The 26126-nt window shown below is 41.3% G+C and overlaps 1 protein-coding gene and 2 long non-coding RNA genes across 7 annotated transcripts; all 3 read right to left on the reverse strand.

Annotated features, from left to right (window-relative positions):
* Nucleotides 1-915: 915 nt before the first annotated feature.
* Nucleotides 916-9196, reverse strand: zgc:154055 (uncharacterized protein LOC556036 homolog). Of its 5 annotated transcripts, none has more exons than XM_027028766.2 (11): nt 8627-9192; nt 8093-8146; nt 7317-7434; nt 6615-6740; nt 4744-4917; nt 4333-4550; nt 3924-4085; nt 3387-3528; nt 2781-3001; nt 2353-2504; nt 916-1930 (listed from the first exon to the last, which is right to left on the reverse strand). In XM_027028766.2, exons 1-11 carry the CDS (start codon nt 8815-8817, stop codon nt 1749-1751), a joined length of 1740 nt encoding a protein of 579 aa, XP_026884567.2. In that variant the 5' UTR covers nt 8818-9192; the 3' UTR covers nt 916-1748. The 5 variants fall into 5 exon arrangements, with proteins under 5 accessions (XP_026884567.2, XP_026884568.2, XP_026884570.2 ...); XM_027028768.2 differs by having other exon boundaries at nt 1765-1917; nt 8627-9195; XM_027028767.2 differs by lacking the exon at nt 8093-8146 and having other exon boundaries at nt 8627-9191.
* A 1006-nt stretch (nt 9197-10202) lies between these two features.
* LOC118242357 lies at nt 10203-12006 on the reverse strand. Its single transcript, XR_004776796.1, has 3 exons — nt 11795-12006; nt 11549-11713; nt 10203-11436 (listed from the first exon to the last, which is right to left on the reverse strand). It is a non-coding gene; the product is annotated as an uncharacterized LOC118242357 (long non-coding RNA).
* Nucleotides 12007-14382: 2376 nt separating this feature from the next.
* LOC113589221 lies at nt 14383-24329 on the reverse strand. The gene is made up of 7 exons (XR_003411939.2): nt 24239-24329; nt 21643-21719; nt 18353-18430; nt 17880-17991; nt 15975-16118; nt 15729-15893; nt 14383-15616 (listed from the first exon to the last, which is right to left on the reverse strand). It is a non-coding gene; the product is annotated as an uncharacterized LOC113589221 (long non-coding RNA).
* Nucleotides 24330-26126: the final 1797 nt, after the last annotated feature.

Raw genomic sequence — 26126 nt, forward strand, 5'->3', positions numbered from 1 at the left:
TCATTGCTCCATGACATCATGGCCGTGTACCTCACTGGCCTATGCCACCACTGCCCTATAAGATCAGTGAGTTATGCCATTACTATATTACCCAGAATGGCTCATGTCTTCACTGGTCTGAGTTAATTGGTGATGAGCTCACCTTCATTGAGGCTGAGATCACATAACACAGACAAACGGAAATCCAAGCCATATTTATGGTGGCGATACTAACAGCAAGATTTTGGTATCACCGTACCATTGACTATTAAAAACTGTTAAGCTCATTACATATGAAATCTAAGGAACATGTGTACGCAATATTTCTAAAACCTCAGCTGGGTTGGTAAAAGATGCCATATAACGATGTAAAGATGTGATGTAAAATCTCTGACCTCGTCCGCTAGCTCTCCCTGGACTTTGGTAACACCATATTCTGAGACTGTTAACTAACATTATCTAACTGGAAAAGTCTTCCCAGTCTCCTTTGACTGGTTTTGTGGACTCCCCTGTGAAAAGTACATTTCTAGTTATACTTGAATGAATCACAGATGTCAAGTGAGTTATTATTATTATTATTTTTTAATAATAATACATTCTGTTTACAATGGTTATTTTTCACAAACCCACATGTTGGGCCTAAGTGATCACAGTGCAAAGAGGGGCAGGAAATAAATCACAACTCATCTATGGTCAGAAAAATACGTCCTGAGCGAACTGGACAAAGGATCATCAGCTCTCCTAGTAATATTTAACATTGTACAATTCCACAAACAGACTTTAGATCACTGTAACGATGTGGCCCCTCCCTCCTCCTCAAACATCTCAGTGTGTGTGTGTGTGCATGTGTGTGTGTTAGTCAGTAGTGCCATGCCCTCTCGTGTCGTCCACCTGATCCTTGTTGTGTGTAATTGTCTTGAGAGTGTGTGTGTGTGTGTGTGTGTGTGTGTGTGTGTGTATATATATATATATATGTCTGGTGTGGTGTTGTATGTTTGTTGGTGTTTGATGTACTTTAGCATGTGTGCCAGAACAAGCAAGCTGCCCTGGGTGGCTAGCATAGAGGCATCTTCTTCAGAGGAAGACACTCCTCTCCCTAAGGCGAGAGCCCCCAAAGCGCAAGCACCTACGCCTAAGCCTCGTGGAGGCAAAAAACCAGCGACACCAGTGCCTGCACCAGAACCGGGCAACATGGCTGGTGCGCTTCCCAGCGCGCATGCACCAAAATCGGGACAGACGCCGCTGCCCAAGCCAGCAAAGGACAGTCCTCTCCAGGCTGGTCAGCCGATGACTGGTGGACTGGCTGGGGTGGCTTCTCCCTTCCCCGGACTACTGAACATGTGTGGTGGTGTTCATGTGTCTTTATCTTAGTCCCGGTATTCCCCCCCCGCGCTCCTGCTCGCGTTGGCCCGTGGCGGACTGCCCAGTGGTCTCGGGTCCGCAGCCCGCTAGGCTGGTGCGCCGGGAGTGGCGCCCTTGAGGGGGGACTCTGTCACGATACGGCCCCTCCCTCCTCCTCAAACATCTGTGTGTGTGTATGTGTGTGTGTGTGTATGTATGTCTTGTGTGTTGTTGTATGTTTGTCGGTGTTTGATGTAATATAGCATGTGTGCTAAGTGTAGGTGGTCTGTTACTAAAATGTTTGTTTCAACATGCCTCGTCCCCACGTCCTGCTTAAGCCTTCTAACATCACACACTGTCATTTCAGCTAGTCAGTTCCATTTCCTGGAACATCAGAGAGGAGAGCAAAACGTCCTCCTGTCTTGAGATCATAATACAGTTAATTCATCCATGAGATTCTCCACATTAGTGAAGGAGTCATGTCGAGAGAGAGTTGTGTGTGCGCATCCCTTGGGTCTGTCTGTCTCTTTGCGCTCTTTCACAATAGTCCAGATCTCTTCTCGAGCCTCGTCCATGGTTTGGGCATATTCTGTCCACCTGAGGAACAGGCCTGCACGGAAACCAACAGAGAAACAGTGAAGGCCTGCTTTAGCCAGCCTACGATCTTACAGACATAATGTTACTCGAACCGGCCTCGTCGCAGTCAGCTAACGTGTAAAGGGAAGAAAACGCAGTTTCCTCACCACAGAAAAGAACAGTTGCATCACCGCAAATGTTTGGTAATTTCAGTTAGGCACAGAAACATTGTCCAAATTCCTAAGGCAAACTTCAAATCTAACAAACATAACATAAAATCTAAATGTTAACATACAACATATCAAGCCTGAATATATCACACCTCCATTCATTAACCTTTTCCTCAGCTGTCATATACCTGCTTGTGTGAGTCTTCATTCCCAGCTCACATATCCTAACAATTCTAACACTAATAGGAATGAAAGGTAGTGAGTGTGTGATGTTTCAGGCACATACCAGTCCACAGCTGTAGGGACTGGGGGTGCACAGAAGGCCAGATAGCCAGATCTGTGGCCTCATAAAGTGGGTTCACATACTTCTCTCTCTCTTCACGCCGTAACAAGAACTGGAACAAACAGTGAGTGTTTTCCTTCACCTGCAAAGCACATCTTCAGAGGACAAGGACAGAGCGGGAAAGCATGGGAGAGAGGAGGGAAATCAGAAGAACTGGTAGGCAGCACTCCCAGGACACGTTTCCACACCTTCCACACAGTTAACCAATTTTATTTAGCTGGCAGGAAAATTATAGTTCTATGATGATAATTTGAGAATCTACCAAACAAAAACCCAGACACCAGAGTAGTAAAAGCAGACAATGGTTCAATGGAAGATGACGGAGAGAGTGTGTGTGAGACTGCTAAGAGTGACGCCCCCTAGTGGCTGACCGCTCCTGCTCGCTGCTGCAGAGGAAGGTGCCATAGTCCGAGGCGTAGGCATCCTGAGCCAGACGCAGCAGCAGGACCTCACTGAACTCCAGCGCCAACGGGAACTGACGGCCCAGCTGCCAGGTGGCGTCCAGTAGCAGCAGGAAGGCCGGGCACTCCTGCCTCAGCCGGGCGTGGGAGTGGGCGGAGTGGGCACAGCGCTGGCGGAACGGGTGGCCCGCCTGGCACACACACAGGTGGGGGGCAAATGAGGGCATACACACCTGGGTACTACACTCATCATGTGGTAATGAGCAGATGAACACACACGTTTCATTTTAATGACTGGAAAAGGTTATAATGTGTATATGAACTAAGATGTAAGGGCTACAACATGTATTCTAGATTTGTAACATGTCTTATATCTTACATAGTTTTAATAATACTTTAATAGGTCAGTTTGGACATGCTTCTACCTACCTACACACACACACATGGACATACACGCATAACATATGAAATTATAGGCAAGCACATTTGTCTAGCTGGTAAATCAGCCTTCCTAAGTCACATGTACCTCTGCAGGTGTCTATGCAGTCTCACACACACACACTCACACTTCCTCACCTGTACCCACTCTCTTTCCAGTAGCTGGAGGAAGCCCCTGAAAGTTCTGGAGGCGGGGTCTAGGATGAGTTGAGCCAATGAGGTCACAAGCAACGTGGTGTCCGTCCCCTCAAAACCATGTACAAGCACTGAGTGACCATCCCTACAAAAACGTTAGGTTAAGACCAGTGCCATGGGTCACAGAGCAAGATGTTAAATCTTAGTTTGGGGTACCAGGTGACATTCTTATTTTCTTATTTTGTGGTCCATTATTTTGGCACACTGAACTAAAAGGTTTGGCCAACCCTGAGGAAGACTACTGACAACAGGGAAGTGAGACCAGAGGCCAGACCCGATTCACAGAGACCAGACACAAACAATAGCTTACAGAAAAGAGGTGAGTTTTTCAAAAGTGACGGCGCACAGAGATCATCACATGATGGTAATACAGGAGCTGTATAAACTCTAGAGTTTATGCTACGATAACGACACATCACAAGCAAACAGCTGATAGTAGCATTTTCCAGACCAGAACAACAGATCCCAGATAGAGCTCACCTCTCCACGCACTCTGCTACCAGGCCGGCTGTAGACAGCGCGCTGTGAACGTGCGACAACCATTTTGAGTTCTCCAGCTTACTTAGCCAGCGGTCCATATTCTGAGATGGGTCACCACATGCTTCTACCAGCTTAATTAAGCTCTCCTGCAAAACTTTACCTCTGAAAACACACAAGCACACAAACACACTGTGACACTGATCACTACTCATCAATATTTGCCCCATGAAGGTTAATAATGTAGACGCAACATAGCTTGACCAAACAACCGTGGCTAACACTGTTACTTGGTCTTTCCATCCATGTTAGCAATATGAATATTTTTTAGGTAAATCTGATCTAACAATAGTCCTACTCAGTTAGGTGCACTTCTCTAGCTGGTAAACGGGCCTTCCTGAGTCACTCGTACCTCTCCAGGTGCCTATGTAGTCTCCTCCAGTGATGGTAAAAGGCTTTGGACTCAAACCCTCCTCCTGCCATCCTGGCCTGTTGGGCCTGCTGGGCGGAGCGTGTGTCTATGATGTAACCCATCTCTGATTCGTCGATCGCTGCCTGGAGGAGGAGCTCATCTTCCCTACACCGCTTCCTGTTGGCTCCCGTCATAGGCTGGCTGCTACGCATAATCACCTTGGTGACAAGTTTAATGTTTTTTAACTTCATGGCTTGTTTGAATAGAATAAATCCATGTTCTTGATTTGTTTTTTGGAAGGTTATTTTCGTTTTGTTTAACTGGCCCTTTGTTCTTCTGGGTGTGTGGCCATTTGGTGCACCTAGACTGCACATTAGGTCATACCCCCACGACTCTGCCCCTCCACCTCACCATCCCGTTGCTGCGGTGATAGTAGCAGAGCACGGGGAACCGGCCACCCTGACGGAAGCTTGCCGCCTTCGCCAACGTGATGTCATCGATGGCGCAGGGCACGATGACGGTGCGCGGGTATGACATGCACACCGAGAAGTTCCTGTTCACTTTACTCAGCCTCCATCTGTCCCACTGACCAACAGGAACACACGGAGAGGTGAGCTTGCTTTCGATTGTACAAGAAAAACAGGCAATAAATGATAATTTACACAAATATCAGGCATTATTGGAGGATATAACTGCAGTGGGGTCTCAGTGGTGAAGGTACTGGACTAGTAATCAGAAGGTTGCCAGTTCAAGTCCCACCACTGCCAGGTTGCCACTGTTGGGCCCCTGAACAAGACCCTTAACCCTCCATTACTCAAGTTGTGTTCAGTCAGAAGTGTAAGTTGCTTTGGATAAAAGTGTCAGATAAATGCTGTAAATGTAAATGTGGTGTTTCCGAGTAAAAGAGGAGGAAAAGTGAAAGGGAGTAACAGAGAGAACAGGAGTAGAGAGAAGGGAGGGAGGACAAGAGGAGAATGACAAGAGATAAAGACACACACGCACACACACTCACATACACACACACTCACGCACACACACACACACCAACACACTCACGCGCACACACACACCAACACACTCACGCGCACACACACTCACACACACACACACTCACGTGCACACACACACCAACACACTCACACACACCAACACACTCACTCATGCACACACACACTCACACACACTCACACTCACCAACACTCTCACTCACGCGCACACTCACGCACACTCACGCACACTCACGCACACGCATGCGCACGCACACACACACTCACACACACACACACACGCGCACACACACACACACACACTCACGCGCACACACACACCAACACACTCACACACACCAACACACTCACTCACGCACACACACACTCACACTCACCAACACTCTCACTCACGCGCACGCACACTCACGCACACACACACACACACTCACGCACACACACACTCACGCACACACACACTCACACACACTCACGCACACGCACGCGCACGCACAGGCACACGCACACTCACGCACAGGCACACTCACACACACTCACACACGCACACACATGCACACACACGCACCCACACACACCAACACACTCACTCACACGCACACTCACGCACACACACACACCAACACACTCACGCACACACTCACGCACACACACCAACACACTCACGCACACACACCAACACACTCACGCACACACACACTCACGCGCACACACACACTCACGCACACACACACACTCACGCACACACACCAACACACTCACTCACGCACACACACTCACACACACCAACACACTCACACCAACACTCTCACTCACGTGCGCACACACACACACACACACACACACTCACACCAACACTCTCACTCACGTGCACACACACACGCGCGCGCACACTCACGCGCGCACACACTCACGCGTGCACACACTCACGCGCGCACACACTCACGCGCACACACAAAGAGCCAATAATTTCTAACAGAGGATGATTCCCTAGCAGCAGAACACACAGAAGCAGTCAGAGCACCCAGCTTTAGCAGGGAGTGCTGACGCTCACATAATGCCTCTCTTCCTGTGGCAGTGTCACAGTTGGTCTCACACATAGCCCACACCAGGAATCATTCACTTCCTGTGCCAAGCAAACTGCTTCCTGTTTGTCTTCCTTTAGGAGTTACAAATCATGTCTTAGCTAGCATCTGCATGAGTGTATGTTTGGAATGGTGTTTATGAAGGTATGTGTGTGTGCATGCGTGCGCGTGTGTGTGCTGTAGATGAACTCACCAGTCTCTCTGTTTGCGCATACTGCTGCTGTGGAGAGGACAGGCCCCAGGGCTCACTCAGACTCAACTCTCGAGGGCGGTGGAAAAATGGATACAACTCTGTCACGCTCTCCAAGGAGGAAAGAGCCTGAAAAATCACACACACACACACACACGCGCGCGCACACACATACACACACACGCGCGCGCGCGCACACACATACACACACACACACACGCACACATGCATACACACACACACGCACACATGCATACACACACACACACACACACGCACACATGCATACACACACACACATGCATACACACACACACACACACATGCATACACACACACACACACACACACACATGCATACACACACACACACACACACACACACACGCACACACACATAAACCCAAGGAAAACATTTTGGGCTAACAGTGGCTAAGGGCTGATGTTTTGTGGGTGTGTATGTGTTATAGGGCCCCACTGGCAGCCCAGGCTAAACAAATCATTTTAGCACAATGTGGTTAATCTGCACTTATTTAAATACAAGTACAGTTTAAATTATAATATTATGGGAAATGTCTTTCACTAAAACAAAATGAGGGAAGGACACTAGAGGTTAGTCATACAGGACAAAGTTAGATGCTCATTTCAACCTTCCAGAGCTACTAGCTATGATAGAAAGTGAATTCTGGCTGATTCCCGGCCGACCTCTATGGAGCTGGCAACGTTGAGGCACTCCTCCATGCCTGGAATATCGAACTGGAGAATACGCAGGTCCTTGCACTTTATGACGATTGTTCCTGAAGACCCAGATAACCCAGTCATTCTGCATATTACACACACACACACACACATCATATCTTATATTAAGCTGAGAAAAGTATGAGGAAGCAGAAAAGTCCAACATCTTATCTGTACCATCATGGCTTTGTTTCCTCCCAAAGTACACAGAATGCTGTGGCCAGTTTAACGCTCAGCCTACATTCAGACAGAGAGAAGCAGGAAAGCAGCACACACGTGGTTTGGCCTTTGTGTGAAACAGTCTTAGCACAGTGCGACAGACAGGAATCCTCAACCACCGTATGCAGTCTGCCTCACAGCGGGTGCTGGGAGACACGGAATGCTCTACACGTGTCTGGTTCTGTAAACACGCAACAGCTGGGGAAGAAAAACACATTTCAGTCCAATAACGTGAACGAGCATTGCATTGCTGCTCTCAGCACACATTAGTCTTTAATACTGACCGAGGCTCTGCCCCACCGTGGCCTTCCAAACACCCACTTATCTCCAGTCAGCCTCAGGTCAGCGGAAAAGGATCATGCTCAGGGACACAGACGCGGTATAGCGCGAGGCACGAACGCTCAGGCGGACAGACGGGAGGCGCGAACGCTCAGGCGGACAGACGGGAGGCGCGAACGCTCAGGTGGACAGACGGGAGGCGCGAACGCTCAGGTGGACAGACGCGGTGTAGCGCCGAGTCAAACCTTTGGCCTGGGCCAGCGCTGGGGTACTGGGGGTATCCTAGTAGGTTCTCAACGCTAACATGGACAGAGAGGTGAAAGTGGCGTTAGTGAGGAGGGTTAAAGATGTGATACACAGCACTTATCTGGTTTGGAGTTTGTTATTCTGGGTGCTGCTGTTAGTGCACACCATCATGGTAGTTAAAGCAGGCCTGGAGCTGTAAGTGCCCTCAGTAGCAGGTCATTCATTCTCTACAGTTATAAGTTCTTAGACAGAATGTGTCACCATGTATTATCTGGTTGTAGTTAATAGTCATTGTAGTCACTGTTTGAAAAAGCAAGCCGAGATAAATGCTACCCATACTCCAATCTTATTCATATTTGTACTTACTGTTTAATGCAATACTTTAGGAGTGTCTAGCTAATTAAAGATGCAAACATGTGAAACGTGCAAACAGAACCTATTGGTGAGTTGGTGAGCAAATGAGGAGTTATGGAAGGCAAAGAAGATCAGAAGTCCTGAACAGTGCAAGGTTTCGGAGACAGGTGCCAGCTCACCTCTTCTCGATGGCGTCTACGCTCCTGAGGAGCAACAGAAGTTGGTAAGAACCCTCCTCTTTTCTTTCGGAGAACACGAGATGGTGGGCAGTAACGCACAGGGTCCCTTTGAGCGCCGGGCGAAGAGGAAGCTTCAAGACAACGTCGTCGACGTTAGCCGTCTTGATGTGCTCGGAAAACTCCATTGTCATCGGCGCGACTCAAAAGCCCGACACTCGTCTTCCGCTATTCACTGGCTGCAGTAAAGTGGTCTTAGGCGTTCCGCCCCCCATCTCCACGCATGTAGGCTACATCCTTTTTTGGTATAGCCTAGATTGATCGAAATGAGACTAACATTGGTGCGACACGGACCAGATCTCCTTGATAGAGGCTATTACTCACGAGCGGTCACGAACCCCTCCGGTGCAGGCCAGCTGAGGCGCGGCAAAACGTTTGGTCAGTTGATACGCAGACTGCTAATCGTGGTACTTTCATTTTCTTTCACAAGCAGACCCATGCTGAACTTTACTTTGCGGTAGAAGAAGGAAATTAAACTGTTCAAACAACAGCCTGTTAGTAAACCGTGTTTTTCTAGCTGATAGGTTGTTCATCACAGTACTGATACAAATCTGGAATTTCCTTGTGAGATTTTGTTTTTCATAGCATTGCTACATAATAGAGTTATAAATAATAATGATAATCAAAATAATAATAATAATAATAATAATAATTATTATTATTATTATTATCATTATTATTATTACTACTACTACTGTTATTTTTATTATTAGTCACGTTACGCGCCCCCCCCCCCCCCCACGTCTCTGTGCGTGTGTTCGTTAGTCTGTAGTGCCACGCCCTCTTGTGTCGTCCACCTGATCCTTGTGTGTAATCGTCGAGTGTGTATATATCTCTCTTTCGTGTATGGTCGTATGTTTGTCGGTGTTTGATGTACTTTAGCATGTGTGTTAAGTGTAGGTGTTTTGTGTTAATAAAACGTTTGTCTCAACGTGCCTCGTCCCCGCATCCTGCTTAAGCCTCGTTCCGTCTTATTATTATTATTATTATTATTATTATTGTTGTTGTTGTTGTTGTTGTTGTTGTTTTAGGTTTATTATAATGCACTTTCCTAGTGTTGTTAAAACCGTGTCAAAAGGTTTCAGAGATTTTTGTGCGTTTAACCTGTATATGGACATGAACTAGTGATGTCAAACCCTAGTGACCCGCGCTCCCCACCCCATTTAAAATGAACGAAAATGCGGAATAATGTTCACTTTTCAACTACAAAAAATAAACACTTATAGAAATACATTTTAGAAAACAGTTATTTAAGGTGAAATCATACTCCCCCATGAAAGGAGTACGTAGCACCTTGCGTCATACCTCGCGTGTCCTGGAACTGGGCTACGTCGACATGACCTCATAACAAGGGTCTCCGAGCATTCGAAAGCGAGCCGACGTGGCTCAGGTTCATCATACGTCACCCCGGGAAGGTTCCTTTCTGCAGGACGGCGTCCCTCTAATCGGAACCTGTAGTCTAAGCTACAGGACTGCCTGTAAAGCTTTATCTTCAAATAAAGACGAACGAACATTCATGTCATCAGGGTAACCTTTATTTAACTCAAATAAAGACAAATGACACAATAACGCATCCACGGGAAACAAGTCTCGTGTTCACAATAAACAAAGCTATTAGCAATCAAATGGCATAACGTGCATTAATGAAAAGTAGAGACAGATCTCACAAATCCACGGCTGCTTCCAGTCACAAGCTGCTCGGGAATGAAGTTAAACGTGCGTCGGTTTTTTTTAAAAACATTTTTTTCTGCAACTACAACGGAATACAGACATTTCTTTGTATCCTGATTACAGAATGCGGTTAGAGATCACATTATTATCATGCCAAGGGTGCTTCTGGAGACATCGCTCTTGACCCAGGGCTCTGAGCGCTGTTATATTAACCATTAAATGGAGACATTTAGACAACATCCAAACCCACCTACGTTTCGCATTTGTCTAGGTTAGAAGGTATTTGACAGGGAGACAGAAAACAGGCAGAGAGAAAGTGCTGAGAAAGAGAAAACAAGAAAGTAGAGATTAAAAAGAACTTAGAGAAATATGAAGGAGAGAACAACATTCTTTTCTGTTAACACCTTTTTTTTCCTAATTAGTGTGACATAGATTTATGATTTTAAATGTTTTGACAGTTTGGTGGTCTAGAGTATTAAAATGTGCATTCACTTCACACAGAATGCTTAGTCATCAAACATAGAGTGCTGAATCATCGTACATAGAATGCTGATTCATCAAACAGAGTGCTGAACCACCAAACAGAGTGCTGACTGAGACAAATATGATTTTTTTCACCCTAGACTAACATAGCCCAAAGCCCCAAAGCCCAAGTGCAGACATTCAAAAATAGAGTAAACAGTGTAATGGTGATTATTTGAACTATGCTACTTTCTACCCTTAAAATAACTGATTGTAGTTCTTGTACATCTTATATGTGAACCCAAAAGAAACAGAAACAGAAACCTGATTGCCTGCATTGGCCGGAGGGCTTCCTGCTTAGAACCTTTGCTTGATTTTCATATTTAGTTTGTTATTGAAAAATGATTTAATTAAGTTAATAATTGTGTTCTTCAGAATTGTATCTCCTAAAACCCTCTCAACCAGGATATCCAGTGCCAAACAGACCAGATCTTTCAGCAGCTGTATGACTGCATTACAAAGTTTCACTTTCATTTCAGGGTGAATATTATTGAGGGTGTCAGTCAGAGATTTATAACCTTCAGACATGTTATACCCCAGCACACCTCCCACAGCAGCACCTAATCATTTCAAAAATAATAAGTTAGAAAGTTAGAGAAGTTTTGAGAATGAGAAGTTTTCATGATTTAAAATGTAAATATATTTATTTATTTTTAAATATATGTATCTTACCTATAATGAGTCCAGGAATACCGCCAAGTAGGCTTCCAGCAGCGATGGAGACGACCCCTATGATGGCCCCTGTGGTTGTTTTCTTCACCACTACCTGTAATTCCTCTTCTGCTGCCACTATTTTAATCAGCTGCATAATATTATCTTGAAGCGTCATTGTCCTGTCTGTAAAAACAGGGCCATTTGAAATCGCAGACACAAAAACATTTAGCCACATGAAATTAAATACGTGTAAATTTTACCCACACTGGGGTTTTTGTGTAGCTATCAGCCTGGCAGTGAGAGTTCTTCCTCTAACGCAGGAGAAGCCTGGTCAGTACGGCACACAATATTGGGATACTGGGATAACTGGGATGTACTTGAAGGAATGCTGTAACATATGAATTCTGCCTGAAAACCAAAAATACAAGCCTGATTAGCTAGCATTGATCTGTATTTACAGGGAGAGATGAATTAGCCTATCCAACCAATCAGAGCATTAGTGATTGACTAATTAATCCGTTGACTGATCAATCGCCACTTGAGATCATTTGCATCAGCCGATCTCTTCCCCCAGACATCGGCCAAAGGTGCTGTTTTTGTTGCTGCTGTTGTTTTTACAAAGCTTAGTTTTTTGATTACGTCTGGACATTTAGTTGAAACATTTTTATTTAAAATTAGTTTTTAAATGTAATTATCTTATTTTAGTTTTTAGATGTGACTTGGCTTGTAATTGACTCACTTATGTTTAACCACAGTTCATCACAAAGGGGTGCTGTTAGCACTGAAATAGCTTTGGTGCTTCACATCAGTCCTTGTGTTTAAAATACGTACACTGCAGACAGTGAGCAGATCTAGTTAAGATAAGACAGACCATGCAGACAGTGGTCATTTTTGTGCCTCATTTGTTATTAATATTAAATCGTTGTATTGTACCCCACCCCCAACATCAGGATTTTATATTGGCCATCGGCCTTCTTGCTCTCTAAATATCGGTATCCTGAAAATATCACCCATATTGGTCGATGACTACAGAGCTTGGCACTGCATTCTGAATCAGTTACAACAGTGCATTTATAAAATTCTGGTAAATACAGTACAGCATTGTAGTAGTTGAGCTTGCTGGAAAAAAAGGCATGCACAGATTTGTCTAGGTCTAATTTGGACATGAAATGTATATATTTGACTACATTTTTAGAATGGTAGAAGGCTTATTTGTTTGTTATTGCTTTGATATGACAACTAATACTGGCTTTTCACCAAATTACTTTTCAAGCAATTTCACTGTCACAGACAAAATTCCTGGTTTTCACTTTCCAATAAAATCAACTGTATTTAATATTATCATGATTTTTTAGTGCTGGCTCATGCAAATGATGACGTGGACATTGTCAACAACCAATAAGTGAGCTCTCTCCAGCATCAAACAGGAAGCAGCACAGAGGATACTCCAGGGAGGGTAGAGGAAGTCTATTATAACTCTGACATGCACAACTTCTAACCTTCTAACTTTCCTTTTTGGTATTTAGAGCCTTTAAGCTCTAAATATAATATTATTTATTATTTATTTTGTGACTGAAGAAGGAAGTCATTAATTCATTATATTTGTGCATAGCTAAAGGTGGCTTGAAAGTTGGTACAATACACATTGATGTGTGGAATGTGTTAAAGAGGTTTGAGTAAACTGCAGGTTGTGCAGTCATAACATCAAAAATCTGCACATCCAGTTAATCCTCTTAACCTCCTGTCTTATTACTTACTTATACATCTTAAAATCAAAACAAATCAAATAAAAATGTATTGCTATAGCGCTTTATACAACAGATGTTGTCACAAAGCAGCTTTACAAATGTCCAAGTCCAAGACAAGGGCGACAGTGGTGACGAAAAACCACTTTTGTTTTTTTGTGAGATTTTGTTTTTCATAGCATTGCTACATAATAGAGTTATAAATAATAATGATAATCAAAATAATAATAATAATAATAATAATAATTATTATTATTATTATTATCATTATTATTATTACTACTACTACTGTTATTTTTATTATTAGTCACGTTACGCGCCCCCCCCCCCCACGTCTCTGTGCGTGTGTTCGTTAGTCTGTAGTGCCACGCCCTCTTGTGTCGTCCACCTGATCCTTGTGTGTAATCGTCGAGTGTGTATATATCTCTCTTTCGTGTATGGTCGTATGTTTGTCGGTGTTTGATGTACTTTAGCATGTGTGTTAAGTGTAGGTGTTTTGTGTTAATAAAACGTTTGTCTCAACGTGCCTCGTCCCCGCATCCTGCTTAAGCCTCGTTCCGTCTTATTATTATTATTATTATTATTATTATTGTTGTTGTTGTTGTTGTTGTTGTTTTAGGTTTATTATAATGCACTTTCCTAGTGTTGTTAAAACCGTGTCAAAAGGTTTCAGAGATTTTTGTGCGTTTAACCTGTATATGGACATGAACTAGTGATGTCAAACCCTAGTGACCCGCGCTCCCCACCCCATTTAAAATGAACGAAAATGCGGAATAATGTTCACTTTTCAACTACAAAAAATAAACACTTATAGAAATACATTTTAGAAAACAGTTATTTAAGGTGAAATCATACTCCCCCATGAAAGGAGTACGTAGCACCTTGCGTCATACCTCGCGTGTCCTGGAACTGGGCTACGTCGACATGACCTCATAACAAGGGTCTCCGAGCATTCGAAAGCGAGCCGACGTGGCTCAGGTTCATCATACGTCACCCCGGGAAGGTTCCTTTCTGCAGGACGGCGTCCCTCTAATCGGAACCTGTAGTCTAAGCTACAGGACTGCCTGTAAAGCTTTATCTTCAAATAAAGACGAACGAACATTCATGTCATCAGGGTAACCTTTATTTAACTCAAATAAAGACAAATGACACAATAACGCATCCACGGGAAACAAGTCTCGTGTTCACAATAAACAAAGCTATTAGCAATCAAATGGCATAACGTGCATTAATGAAAAGTAGAGACAGATCTCACAAATCCACGGCTGCTTCCAGTCACAAGCTGCTCGGGAATGAAGTTAAACGTGCGTCGGTTTTTTTTAAAAACATTTTTTTCTGCAACTACAACGGAATACAGACATTTCTTTGTATCCTGATTACAGAATGCGGTTAGAGATCACATTATTATCATGCCAAGGGTGCTTCTGGAGACATCGCTCTTGACCCAGGGCTCTGAGCGCTGTTATATTAACCATTAAATGGAGACATTTAGACAACATCCAAACCCACCTACGTTTCGCATTTGTCTAGGTTAGAAGGTATTTGACAGGGAGACAGAAAACAGGCAGAGAGAAAGTGCTGAGAAAGAGAAAACAAGAAAGTAGAGATTAAAAAGAACTTAGAGAAATATGAAGGAGAGAACAACATTCTTTTCTGTTAACACCTTTTTTTTCCTAATTAGTGTGACATAGATTTATGATTTTAAATGTTTTGACAGTTTGGTGGTCTAGAGTATTAAAATGTGCATTCACTTCACACAGAATGCTTAGTCATCAAACATAGAGTGCTGAATCATCGTACATAGAATGCTGATTCATCAAACAGAGTGCTGAACCACCAAACAGAGTGCTGACTGAGACAAATATGATTTTTTTCACCCTAGACTAACATAGCCCAAAGCCCCAAAGCCCAAGTGCAGACATTCAAAAATAGAGTAAACAGTGTAATGGTGATTATTTGAACTATGCTACTTTCTACCCTTAAAATAACTGATTGTAGTTCTTGTACATCTTATATGTGAACCCAAAAGAAACAGAAACAGAAACCTGATTGCCTGCATTGGCCGGAGGGCTTCCTGCTTAGAACCTTTGCTTGATTTTCATATTTAGTTTGTTATTGAAAAATGATTTAATTAAGTTAATAATTGTGTTCTTCAGAATTGTATCTCCTAAAACCCTCTCAACCAGGATATCCAGTGCCAAACAGACCAGATCTTTCAGCAGCTGTATGACTGCATTACAAAGTTTCACTTTCATTTCAGGGTGAAGATTATTGAGGGTGTCAGTCAGAGATTTATAACCTTCAGACATGTTATACCCCAGCACACCTCCCACAGCAGCACCTAATCATTTCAAAAATAATAAGTTAGAAAGTTAGAGAAGTTTTGAGAATGAGAAGTTTTCATGATTTAAAATGTAAATATATTTATTTATTTTTAAATATATGTATCTTACCTATAATGAGTCCAGGAATACCGCCAAGTAGGCTTCCAGCAGCGATGGAGACGACCCCTATGATGGCCCCTGTGGTTGTTTTCTTCACCACTACCTGTAATTCCTCTTCTGCTGCCACTATTTTAATCAGCTGCATAATATTATCTTGAAGCGTCATTGTCCTGTCTGTAAAAACAGGGCCATTTGAAATCGCAGACACAAAAACATTTAGCCACATGAAATTAAATACGTGTAAATTTTACCCACACTGGGGTTTTTGTGTAGCTATCAGCCTGGCAGTGAGAGTTCTTCCTCTAACGCAGGAGAAGCCTGGTCAGTACGGCACACAATATTGGGATACTGGGATAACTGGGATGTACTTGAAGGAATGCTGTAACATATGAATTCTGCCTGAAAACCAAAAATACAAGCCTGATTAGCTAGCATTGATCTGTATTTACAGGGAGAGATGAATTAGCCTATCCAACCAATCAGAGCATTAGTGATTGACTAATTAATCCGTTGACTGATCAATCGCCACTTGAGATCATTTGCATCAGCCGATCTCTTCCCCCAGACATCGGCCAAAGGTGCTGTTTTTGTTGCTGCTGTTGTTTTTACAAAGCTTAGTTTTTTGATTACGTCTGGACATTTAGTTGAAACATTTTTATTTAAAATTAGTTTTTAAATGTAATTATCTTATTTTAGTTTTTAGATGTGACTTGGCTTGTAATTGACTCACTTATGTTTAACCACAGTTCATCACAAAGGGGTGCTGTTAGCACTGAAATAGCTTTGGTGCTTCACATCAGTCCTTGTGTTTAAAATACGTACACTGCAGACAGTGAGCAGATCTAGTTAAGATAAGACAGACCATGCAGACAGTGGTCATTTTTGTGCCTCATTTGTTATTAATATTAAATCGTTGTATTGTACCCCACCCCCAACATCAGGATTTTATATTGGCCATCGGCCTTCTTGCTCTCTAAATATCGGTATCCTGAAAATATCACCCATATTGGTCGATGACTACAGAGCTTGGCACTGCATTCTGAATCAGTTACAACAGTGCATTTATAAAATTCTGGTAAATACAGTACAGCATTGTAGTAGTTGAGCTTGCTGGAAAAAAAGGCATGCACAGATTTGTCTAGGTCTAATTTGGACATGAAATGTATATATTTGACTACATTTTTAGAATGGTAGAAGGCTTATTTGTTTGTTATTGCTTTGATATGACAACTAATACTGGCTTTTCACCAAATTACTTTTCAAGCAATTTCACTGTCACAGACAAAATTCCTGGTTTTCACTTTCCAATAAAATCAACTGTATTTAATATTATCATGATTTTTTAGTGCTGGCTCATGCAAATGATGACGTGGACATTGTCAACAACCAATAAGTGAGCTCTCTCCAGCATCAAACAGGAAGCAGCACAGAGGATACTCCAGGGAGGGTAGAGGAAGTCTATTATAACTCTGACATGCACAACTTCTAACCTTCTAACTTTCCTTTTTGGTATTTAGAGCCTTTAAGCTCTAAATATAATATTATTTATTATTTATTTTGTGACTGAAGAAGGAAGTCATTAATTCATTATATTTGTGCATAGCTAAAGGTGGCTTGAAAGTTGGTACAATACACATTGATGTGTGGAATGTGTTAAAGAGGTTTGAGTAAACTGCAGGTTGTGCAGTCATAACATCAAAAATCTGCACATCCAGTTAATCCTCTTAACCTCCTGTCTTATTACTTACTTATACATCTTAAAATCAAAACAAATCAAATAAAAATGTATTGCTATAGCGCTTTATACAACAGATGTTGTCACAAAGCAGCTTTACAAATGTCCAAGTCCAAGACAAGGGCGACAGTGGTGACGAAAAACTCCCTAGAGCATGAGGAAGAAACCTTGAGAGGAACCAAGACTCAGAGGGGGGTCCGTCCTCCTCTGGCCTGTCTTAAGGCATATTATTCATTAGTTACTCTGAATGATTCTGTAATTACATTTAAACTAAAATGAGACATAAGCAGTGACAGAAGAGAAGAATGAGAGTGAGGACTCATTACTGTGTCCTTGAGCTTCACTGAAATGTGAACAACCTGCACACATTTATATTGCCAGGGTTTCACCCCACATGTACAAGTCTTTGCCAAAGTCTGACAGACCTCAAGCCTGTTGTGTGCAGAGAGTGGTTTTTATTGTAGTGACTCTTCAGATATAAGGATTCAAATGACCACTAATGAGCTCTTAGCTTTAGTGGCTTCCAACTTCTCAGTTCTGTTCAGGGTTAAACAAAACAACAATGACATCAACAATTAAAATAATAGTTGTTATTATTTGGCTAATATTAGATTATTATTATTATTGTTGTTGTTGTTGTTAACATTAATAATAATAATAATAGTTGTTATTATTTGGCTAATATTAGATTATTATTATTATTGTTGTTGTTGTTAACATTAATAATAATAATAATAATAATAATAATAATAATAATAATAATAGTTGGCATTAACAGCCCAACTTAAAAACATTGACTTCATAGTAGCATAAAAGCAGTAGCATACACCTTTCTAATACTGACTCATATTGACATTTGATTTTTTTAAAAGAATTTTGATTTCTAAAATGTTCTTACCTGTTGGCAACATGTGATAGTGCTGACTCCTGTATCAAAGTGCTGTTGACCTCTCATAATACATAACTGGCATCAGTCCTGCCAATTTAAGGAAGCTGTGTAACTTTTCTATCCAATCAAACTGCTCCACACAAAAGGCAAATTTCAAGTCCCATGAATTCAGTTTCGTTTTTTCAGGTAATTGCTAGTGGATGAGACTGGGTGGACACATACACTCCCTGAGGCAGGACGCCTTTGCAAACATAGTTATGGCAAGCTGCACAACAAAGGTTCTTACATCCTTTACACGAAACTGTGTCACCTGCTGTGACATGAGTGTCATTGTGTGCTCAGTAACCTCTGAAATCTGAGCTTTTACAAATTAAAATAGTTCCCGTAACTGGAGCCTCTGGTATACCTTATGGATTTACTTTGTCATGTGTTACATCATGAAATATTGTTATTATTTTAAACAATATTCACCCTTCTTTACAGTATTACAGCTGAATAATTTTGGCCTCTTGCTATTATAAGATCCAATACTGCAGTGTACTAACTACTTCAAGTGAATAAATATATCCTTTAAAAAGCTGTCAAATAAATACATATTTTCTGTTCAAAGTCTGTACTCTATAATGCAGCAAAGATAACAGCATTATGACAGCTGTGTTCTCAATTTATTGGTGCAGTGTGTTGGGTGTTACAGCAATTTTGTATTTGGAATTTTGGTGTAAATATTTCATAGTGAGGACAGCGTTCATGGTTTTGAAGCCACAGTTTGGCCCATAATCTGTGAGGATTTGTAAAATGAATGTATAGTGCCCCTGTTCTGTGTGTTCTGCGTGTTCTGTGTGTTCTGTGTGTTCTGTCTTTGTGCCATTCTTGCGTTTATCTCACTCTTTGCTTTCTTTCCTTGAGGAAAATCAACCAGAAACACACACACACACACACACTCACACATACCACACACACATACACACACACACACACGCACGCACACACACACACACACGCACGCACGCACAAACACGCACACACACACACACGCACACACACACACACACACACACACACACACAGACAGACACACACAGACAGACACACACACACACACACACACACACACACATACACACACACACACACACACACTCACACATACCACACACACACACACACACGCACACACACACACACACAGATACACACACACACCCACACACTCACACATACACATACCACACACACACACACACACTCACACATACCACACACACTCACACATACCACACACACACACACATACACACACACACACACACAGACACACACACACACATGCACACACACACACACACACACACACACACACATACACACGCACACACACGCGCGCACACACACACACAGACACACACACACACACACGCACGCACAAACACACACACATACACACACACACACACACGCACGCACACACACTCACACATACCACACACACACACACACACACACAATATCGAATTGGAATTAAGTAATACAATTTTTCACTTGTATATACCAATCTGTTTCATTCAAATTAACTTTTAGTATTACAATTGCTGAGATTCAAATTCTGTAATAAGACAAGGCAGGATTATTTGTAGAACATATTTTATATACAAGTTCAGTTCTATATACAAGTTCAAGTTCAGTATTATTTTTTGCCAGTTAGCCTCAATGATAAGTGGTTTTCTTAAGGCTACACAGCTGTTTAGTCCCAACCCCTTGAGTTCCCTTCGCATTGTGCATGTGGAAATGCTCTTACTTTCACTATTAAACATCCCTGAGTTCCACTGTTGTTTTTCTACGATTTGATTTCACCACACGTTTAAGTGATCGCAGATCACGATCATTCAAGAGTTTTTTCCGACCACATTCCTTCCTCGAAGATGATGTTTCCCCACTGTCCTTCCACTTTTTAATAATGCGTTGGGCAGTTCTTAACCAGATTTTAGTAATTTCAGCAATCTCCTTAGATGTTTTCTCTGCTTGATGCATGCCAATAATGTGACCCTTCTGAAACAGATTAACATCTGTTCCACGATCACAGGATGCGTCTTTCAACATGGATGTTTAATAAATGAGAAGCTACTTACTGCATCGGTTAGTGTTAAATAACTTGTTGCCAGCTGAAACATAATCACCCATGCAGTAATTATCCAATGGGAGGCTCTTACCTACTTGCTTAGTTAAATCCAGGCGGTGACCTTTTTTTGGCCAGGCAGTGTATGTGCATGAGCATAAGCTCTCCAACACCCCTACACATACCAGAGTCCCTACTGGTCATGGAATGTTCGGAATATCATGGAATTTTAATAATTCTATTTCAGACATGGAGAGTCAGGGGATTTGACAGGGATTTTGGATAAAGTTGTGGAATAGCAGGGAATTTTGTATGTAGTATCTTTAAATTTAGTTTCCATCTGTCAAAATGTTACACAGGTTTACCATATTGTTTGAGTGGTTGTTATGGTTACTTGGCTTGTCCACACCGATTTAACAAAATGGCCTGTTTTTCTGTTCATTATAGGTCATGGAAATGTAGCTTTTTATTCAATGAAAGGCAGGGAAAAATCAGAGATTTTGACATTTGACAAAGTGGGAACCCTGACATACACGTAGTGAGAGCTTTGTACGTGTTGTTAAAAATTAGCTTGTTAGTCCTGTTTTCCAGTATTATTTAATTTTCGTGTTTTATGGTAGTCACATAATGTTATGACAACACAACTATTTTTTATTTTTACTTTTAAACTTCTTGTGAATATTATATTATGAAAAGCTGGTCAGTCCACCTCCAATCTGTAATGAATGCACACACATAGAAGAAGACCCAGTTGCAGAGGTTTTATTTTAGCAACCAAACTAATACATGCAGTCAGATAGTTTGGTTGCTAAAATAAAACCTCTGCAACTGGCTCTTCTTCTACGTTGGTCTGGGGTCGAAGCACTGGGTAGCGTTCAGGACGTGTCCGAGGGTCAGGCAAGAGACGAGGTCTAGAAAGCAGGCAGGAGTCAATAACCAGGAAAGCACACAGGATGAGGAAACGCTCGTACGCCACATAGGAGCAACACTTCACGACTAGTATGCGGGGAGGAGGGGCTTATAAGGGGGTGGGAATGAAGGTAATCAGGTGTGCGCTAGAACGAGGTGAGGCAGCTCTAGGGTGGGTGTGGCTGTGCAGGGCTGAGGCTGTTGCTGGGGTTCGTAATGCAAACAAAAAGAACCAGCATTCGCACAAGGAATTTAAAAATAGAAACGGTTGAGATACCTGTTCTGACAGTCTCTGCATAATTCGGAGAAAACAAAACTGGAATCTGAAAGTATTCCAAATAACCTCGAGGTGACCTACAAAAAATAGATTAAAACAAAAATAGCTTGTTAGTCCTGTTTCCCAGTATTATTTAACTTTTGTTTTCTATGTTAAACGTGACAACATAACTATTCTTTTAAATATACACAATATGACAATTAATAAAATGAAAAAAAACAACTAAGTCATCCATGGTTAGAGGGAATTATGGTTATAAAAACAGAAAATAGACAAACTGAATTGAGCAGAAAGTTTATACCTTTTAATTTTGACTCTTAAGCTTCTTATGAAAATTGTGATAAAGCTGGTTAGTCCACCTCCAAACACAGGAACAGTGTACTCGGAAGGAATTTAAAAATGGAAAACACTTGCCCTGATGACCCATTTTAGGAACCAATTTTGACATAAGGTGTCATTTGTTAAGAATACATAGACAATGTCTAGATACATCTGAGAAAATGAAACTGAAATATATTGACAGAAAAATAAGCTAGTGGTATTCTGAATATGTTCTCTGAATATTCTGATCAAATACCATCAGGGTCTTGTTTCAGCCAAAGCTTTTAATGGATAGAGAACAATGCATACAATATTTGTATTATTAAATAAATAAACCAACAATCAAGCCATTAATGATTATTCTATTCCTCCAGGTCTTAACAGAAACAGGTCCTCAAACTTCTGTAAGAAAATCCAGACCAGACACTCCACTGTGTGCGCTTAAACCTCTGCAGATGAATAGTGAGTGGGCCTACGGTTTCCAGAATGGTTGAAGCAGTTTATTTCCATCAAGTGCAATGAGCTCTTTCCCCTGATGCTGTCCTCTCCTTCACTCAATGCCACACGCGTCCTCAACTCTGTACCCCAAGTTTTCAAGCTAGCATTTGTTAAGCTTTTCCATTCACACTTGTGAAAAGCCTTAATGTCTCATTCCACTTCCAGCTTCATGCTGATGGCACTCATCTATCTAACCTTTCTGTCCTTTTACATCACATCATCACAAAAACCCACTTACTTTGATACTCACTGAATTTTCAAGACATATTATCAAACTTTGTATAAATATTCAAATAATGGTACAAATTATTGGTATTTTATAATTTAATATTAACATGTAAACTTATATAAAAAGTTAAAACTCAATGTTTCAAGCAGTTGCAACGTGCTTACAATATGTCATCTATTAATGACTACTAATTTAGTCCGTTTAACTATTCCCCAAACTATGAACTCGACATGTTCAATCTGTTCAAGAGACATCGAATCCGCAGACACCTAATCAGAAGTGTAATACAGCGACATCTAGTGGACACATAAGGTTAGAGCCGGTATAGTTGTCCGTGAAGTTTGTTTATACTTTTTTCCACGTACTTGACGCCGGTTAGCGTGTTTCCTAAATCACTGAATACGTCAGCAACCTCATACAGTTTGGGTTAGTTTATTATGCATATTGAACATCTCAGTGTAATTTAAGGTAATTCAAATATTTTCATTGGTATATTTCGCTCAGCCAAATTGTTAGCTAATGACTTTCCTTTTAAATGAACACCCATACAAGTTGGCTAACTGTGCCAGTACATGAGTGACTGTTAAACAAAAGTTGTTACACTAAGCAAAAAATAGGCGTAATGATTATTCACAATAGATATCAATGCCGCTGTAGCCTACTTTTATAAGTTGCTCTGGCCTGTGATTTGACCCTCCCTGTAGTCTTAACTTTGCCGATGTCTCTTAGCAGTTACCAGGATGCCCTTCTTGCGCACCTAGGCGGTATTATATCGGAAACCCCATCTGACAGAAATTGTATCGAAATCACAGCAACGTGTTTGTCTTTTTGCCTCAGTAGAGGGTAGATCTTCTTTTGTCCTTTTTTTCATTTCTCCAAGTAACGCGTCTGAAAGGTCTGGATGTTTTCTACAGTTCATGTACGAACGATGTACAGGATTTCGAGAGCAGGCCTGTCACGTAGTGAATAAACCGGCAAGATCACTAAAACTAAGCTGAGTCTGACTCGCATCTCCTCCACGTGCTTCATGTCTGAACTCTTCTAGTTCCCAAGATCTCTGCTAATCTGGGTTGTAGTATAAACTAAATTGGATTAACTCCAAGCGTTACAAACTATCAGGAAAGTTCTGAACTATGGCTCAGTAAAAAATCCCCTACACTTTCCCCTCGCCTATTTGTGCATTTAGCGCGATTAACTAAATTCTGATTAATAAAAAGACAAGAAAATGAAAGATAAAACACAATTAGACATGATACAAGCATTTCTAAGCATGTTTATGAACTACATCTTTACAATCAGAAATGAGACTGACAAGCAAGTGTTAACACGATGATAAGTTAATTTCTTAGGGCAGACTTAGCTAGAGCAAAACTAAGTTAAAAGCATGTATGCGTAATGTTTGCATGTATAGCACTGATAAATGTTAGTGATGCTTCTATGGGCACTTAGATGCTATCTGCCCTGCTGACACCATGTCGCTCAGACTAGACGACAGCTAATAATAAGATTTTGAATAGACTGAAAAGAAAAGAGTCAGCTCTCAAATACCGTTGGTAGAATCCACGGGAACCGCATAGCCATTCACTCCGATACGTAGGAGTATCAGCCAGGAGAGTTTTTAAGAACTTCAGAGGTTAAACAAAAAATACAGATAATGGAGCATTCTGCAAAACACAGAGCGTCTGTCCTTCTGTTTAGAATAATTACTTTAATAATACAACATTCTTCCCTCCATGTACGATTTCCCAGAAGGTGATGATCTGTTACTTATGCATCTTAAGTAAAGCTCACAAGAAGAGATGTAACCTCACAGAAACAGAAACTGTCATCTAGTTAAAATGACAGTTGCAACTTTTACAGACAACTGGTATTGTATGACATGAATCACAAAATGTGGTGTTTATATACACTGCTTATGTTTCTGATGGCAGTGCCCCTGGATGTAAATATGGGAATCCAAGCACGCCGTTGTAAGAACTCATAATGGTACAGAAGTTGGTTACAAACAGCGTTCTAATTTCCAGCTTCAGTGATGTAATTAGTACTGATCGTCACTGTTTATTCATTAGTCCAGATTAAAGTGATCACATAGATCTTTATTTGCATTGGACACTGATGAAAGACAACGCTGCTACTGTGATGCACCATAACTTTGTGGGTGCCAATTTTATTTTCACCACTCATGTTGATTAGCCAGGTTTATGCATAACCATGATTTGATTATTAGTATAATTAGTTTGTATTTGAAACATTCATTGTTGATGATAGAATTTTTGTTGGTACCTGCACTTAGCTTATATGTCTGCGTCAGTTTGTAAACACTGAAAGAAAGAGTAGTTGTTTGTTCATAGATTGGTTTGTACAAATTGTTTCTAAAACTGCTTCTATGTTAGATTATCATAAAAGTGTTTAAATATAGGATTTGGTCAAAGTAAACTAAAGCTATTGTATTTAATTGCTATCAGAAGACTATAAAACTCCTCTTATTGTAGTTTTTTACAATTAGGCTTTTTGAACTTTTGTTAAGCCAACTTAAATGTAGCTTGTAGTTGTCAGCTAGCTGCTGCAAGTTAGTGTGCTAACTACAGCTGTTTTGTAGGTGATGAAGGATGTTGGTTCCTGGATTGTTACAAGCTGACCTTTACTCAAACTCCACATGAATTTAAAATCCTTTAGTCATCCTTTAAAAAGACGGACAAATCAGAGAGGAATCTGATTGCTATAGCCTGGTTCAAATAACTCACTAATGCTTTATCTTAAATGTAGCAAAATTCATATATTGATTACTTAATCTCATAATTCTATTGATCCAGTGACATTTGCAAGAAAAAAGAATGTAGAACTAAATGTATCAGGTTTTAAGTATTCACAAGGTGCGATAAAGGTGATTTTCCAAAACAACATTATTAAAAAAAACCTTTAGACCCAGAGTTCTTAAAAAAGCTCCCACTGTTGGGCCCCTGGCTCTTAACCCTCAATTGCTCAAGTTCTGTTCAGTCATAATTGTAAGCCCTTTAGATCAAAGCGTCAGATAAATGTCATAAATGCAAATGAATATTCCTGTCCTCACAAGTATCAGCCACTTTTGACATCAAAAACAAGGAAGGGCTGTTCAAGGTTATTCACAACATTTGGAGTGAGGAAAACAACAAGCCTGTTTCCCATTTGGAGGCTGTGACTGACGGAGCATGACCGTGGTTTAACAAGTGCAGACAGTGAATGTAGGCATTTGACCGTGACTGTTTGTTCCAAAGTTTGAGGCACAACATACAAATATACTGTACTGCCCATAAACGAGGGTACTCAGCACTGAGGAAACCGCAATGTTGAAAGAAGAAATCGTGACAGTAATGTTAGTTTTTCTGAGTTAGTAACTGTGATGTGATTACAAGGATTTAAATTGTAATACCTTACATTACTTCATCGGAGGAAAAGG

This window comes from Electrophorus electricus, chromosome 13, assembly GCF_013358815.1.
Source record: "Electrophorus electricus isolate fEleEle1 chromosome 13, fEleEle1.pri, whole genome shotgun sequence".
Lineage (NCBI taxonomy): Eukaryota > Metazoa > Chordata > Actinopteri > Gymnotiformes > Gymnotidae > Electrophorus > Electrophorus electricus.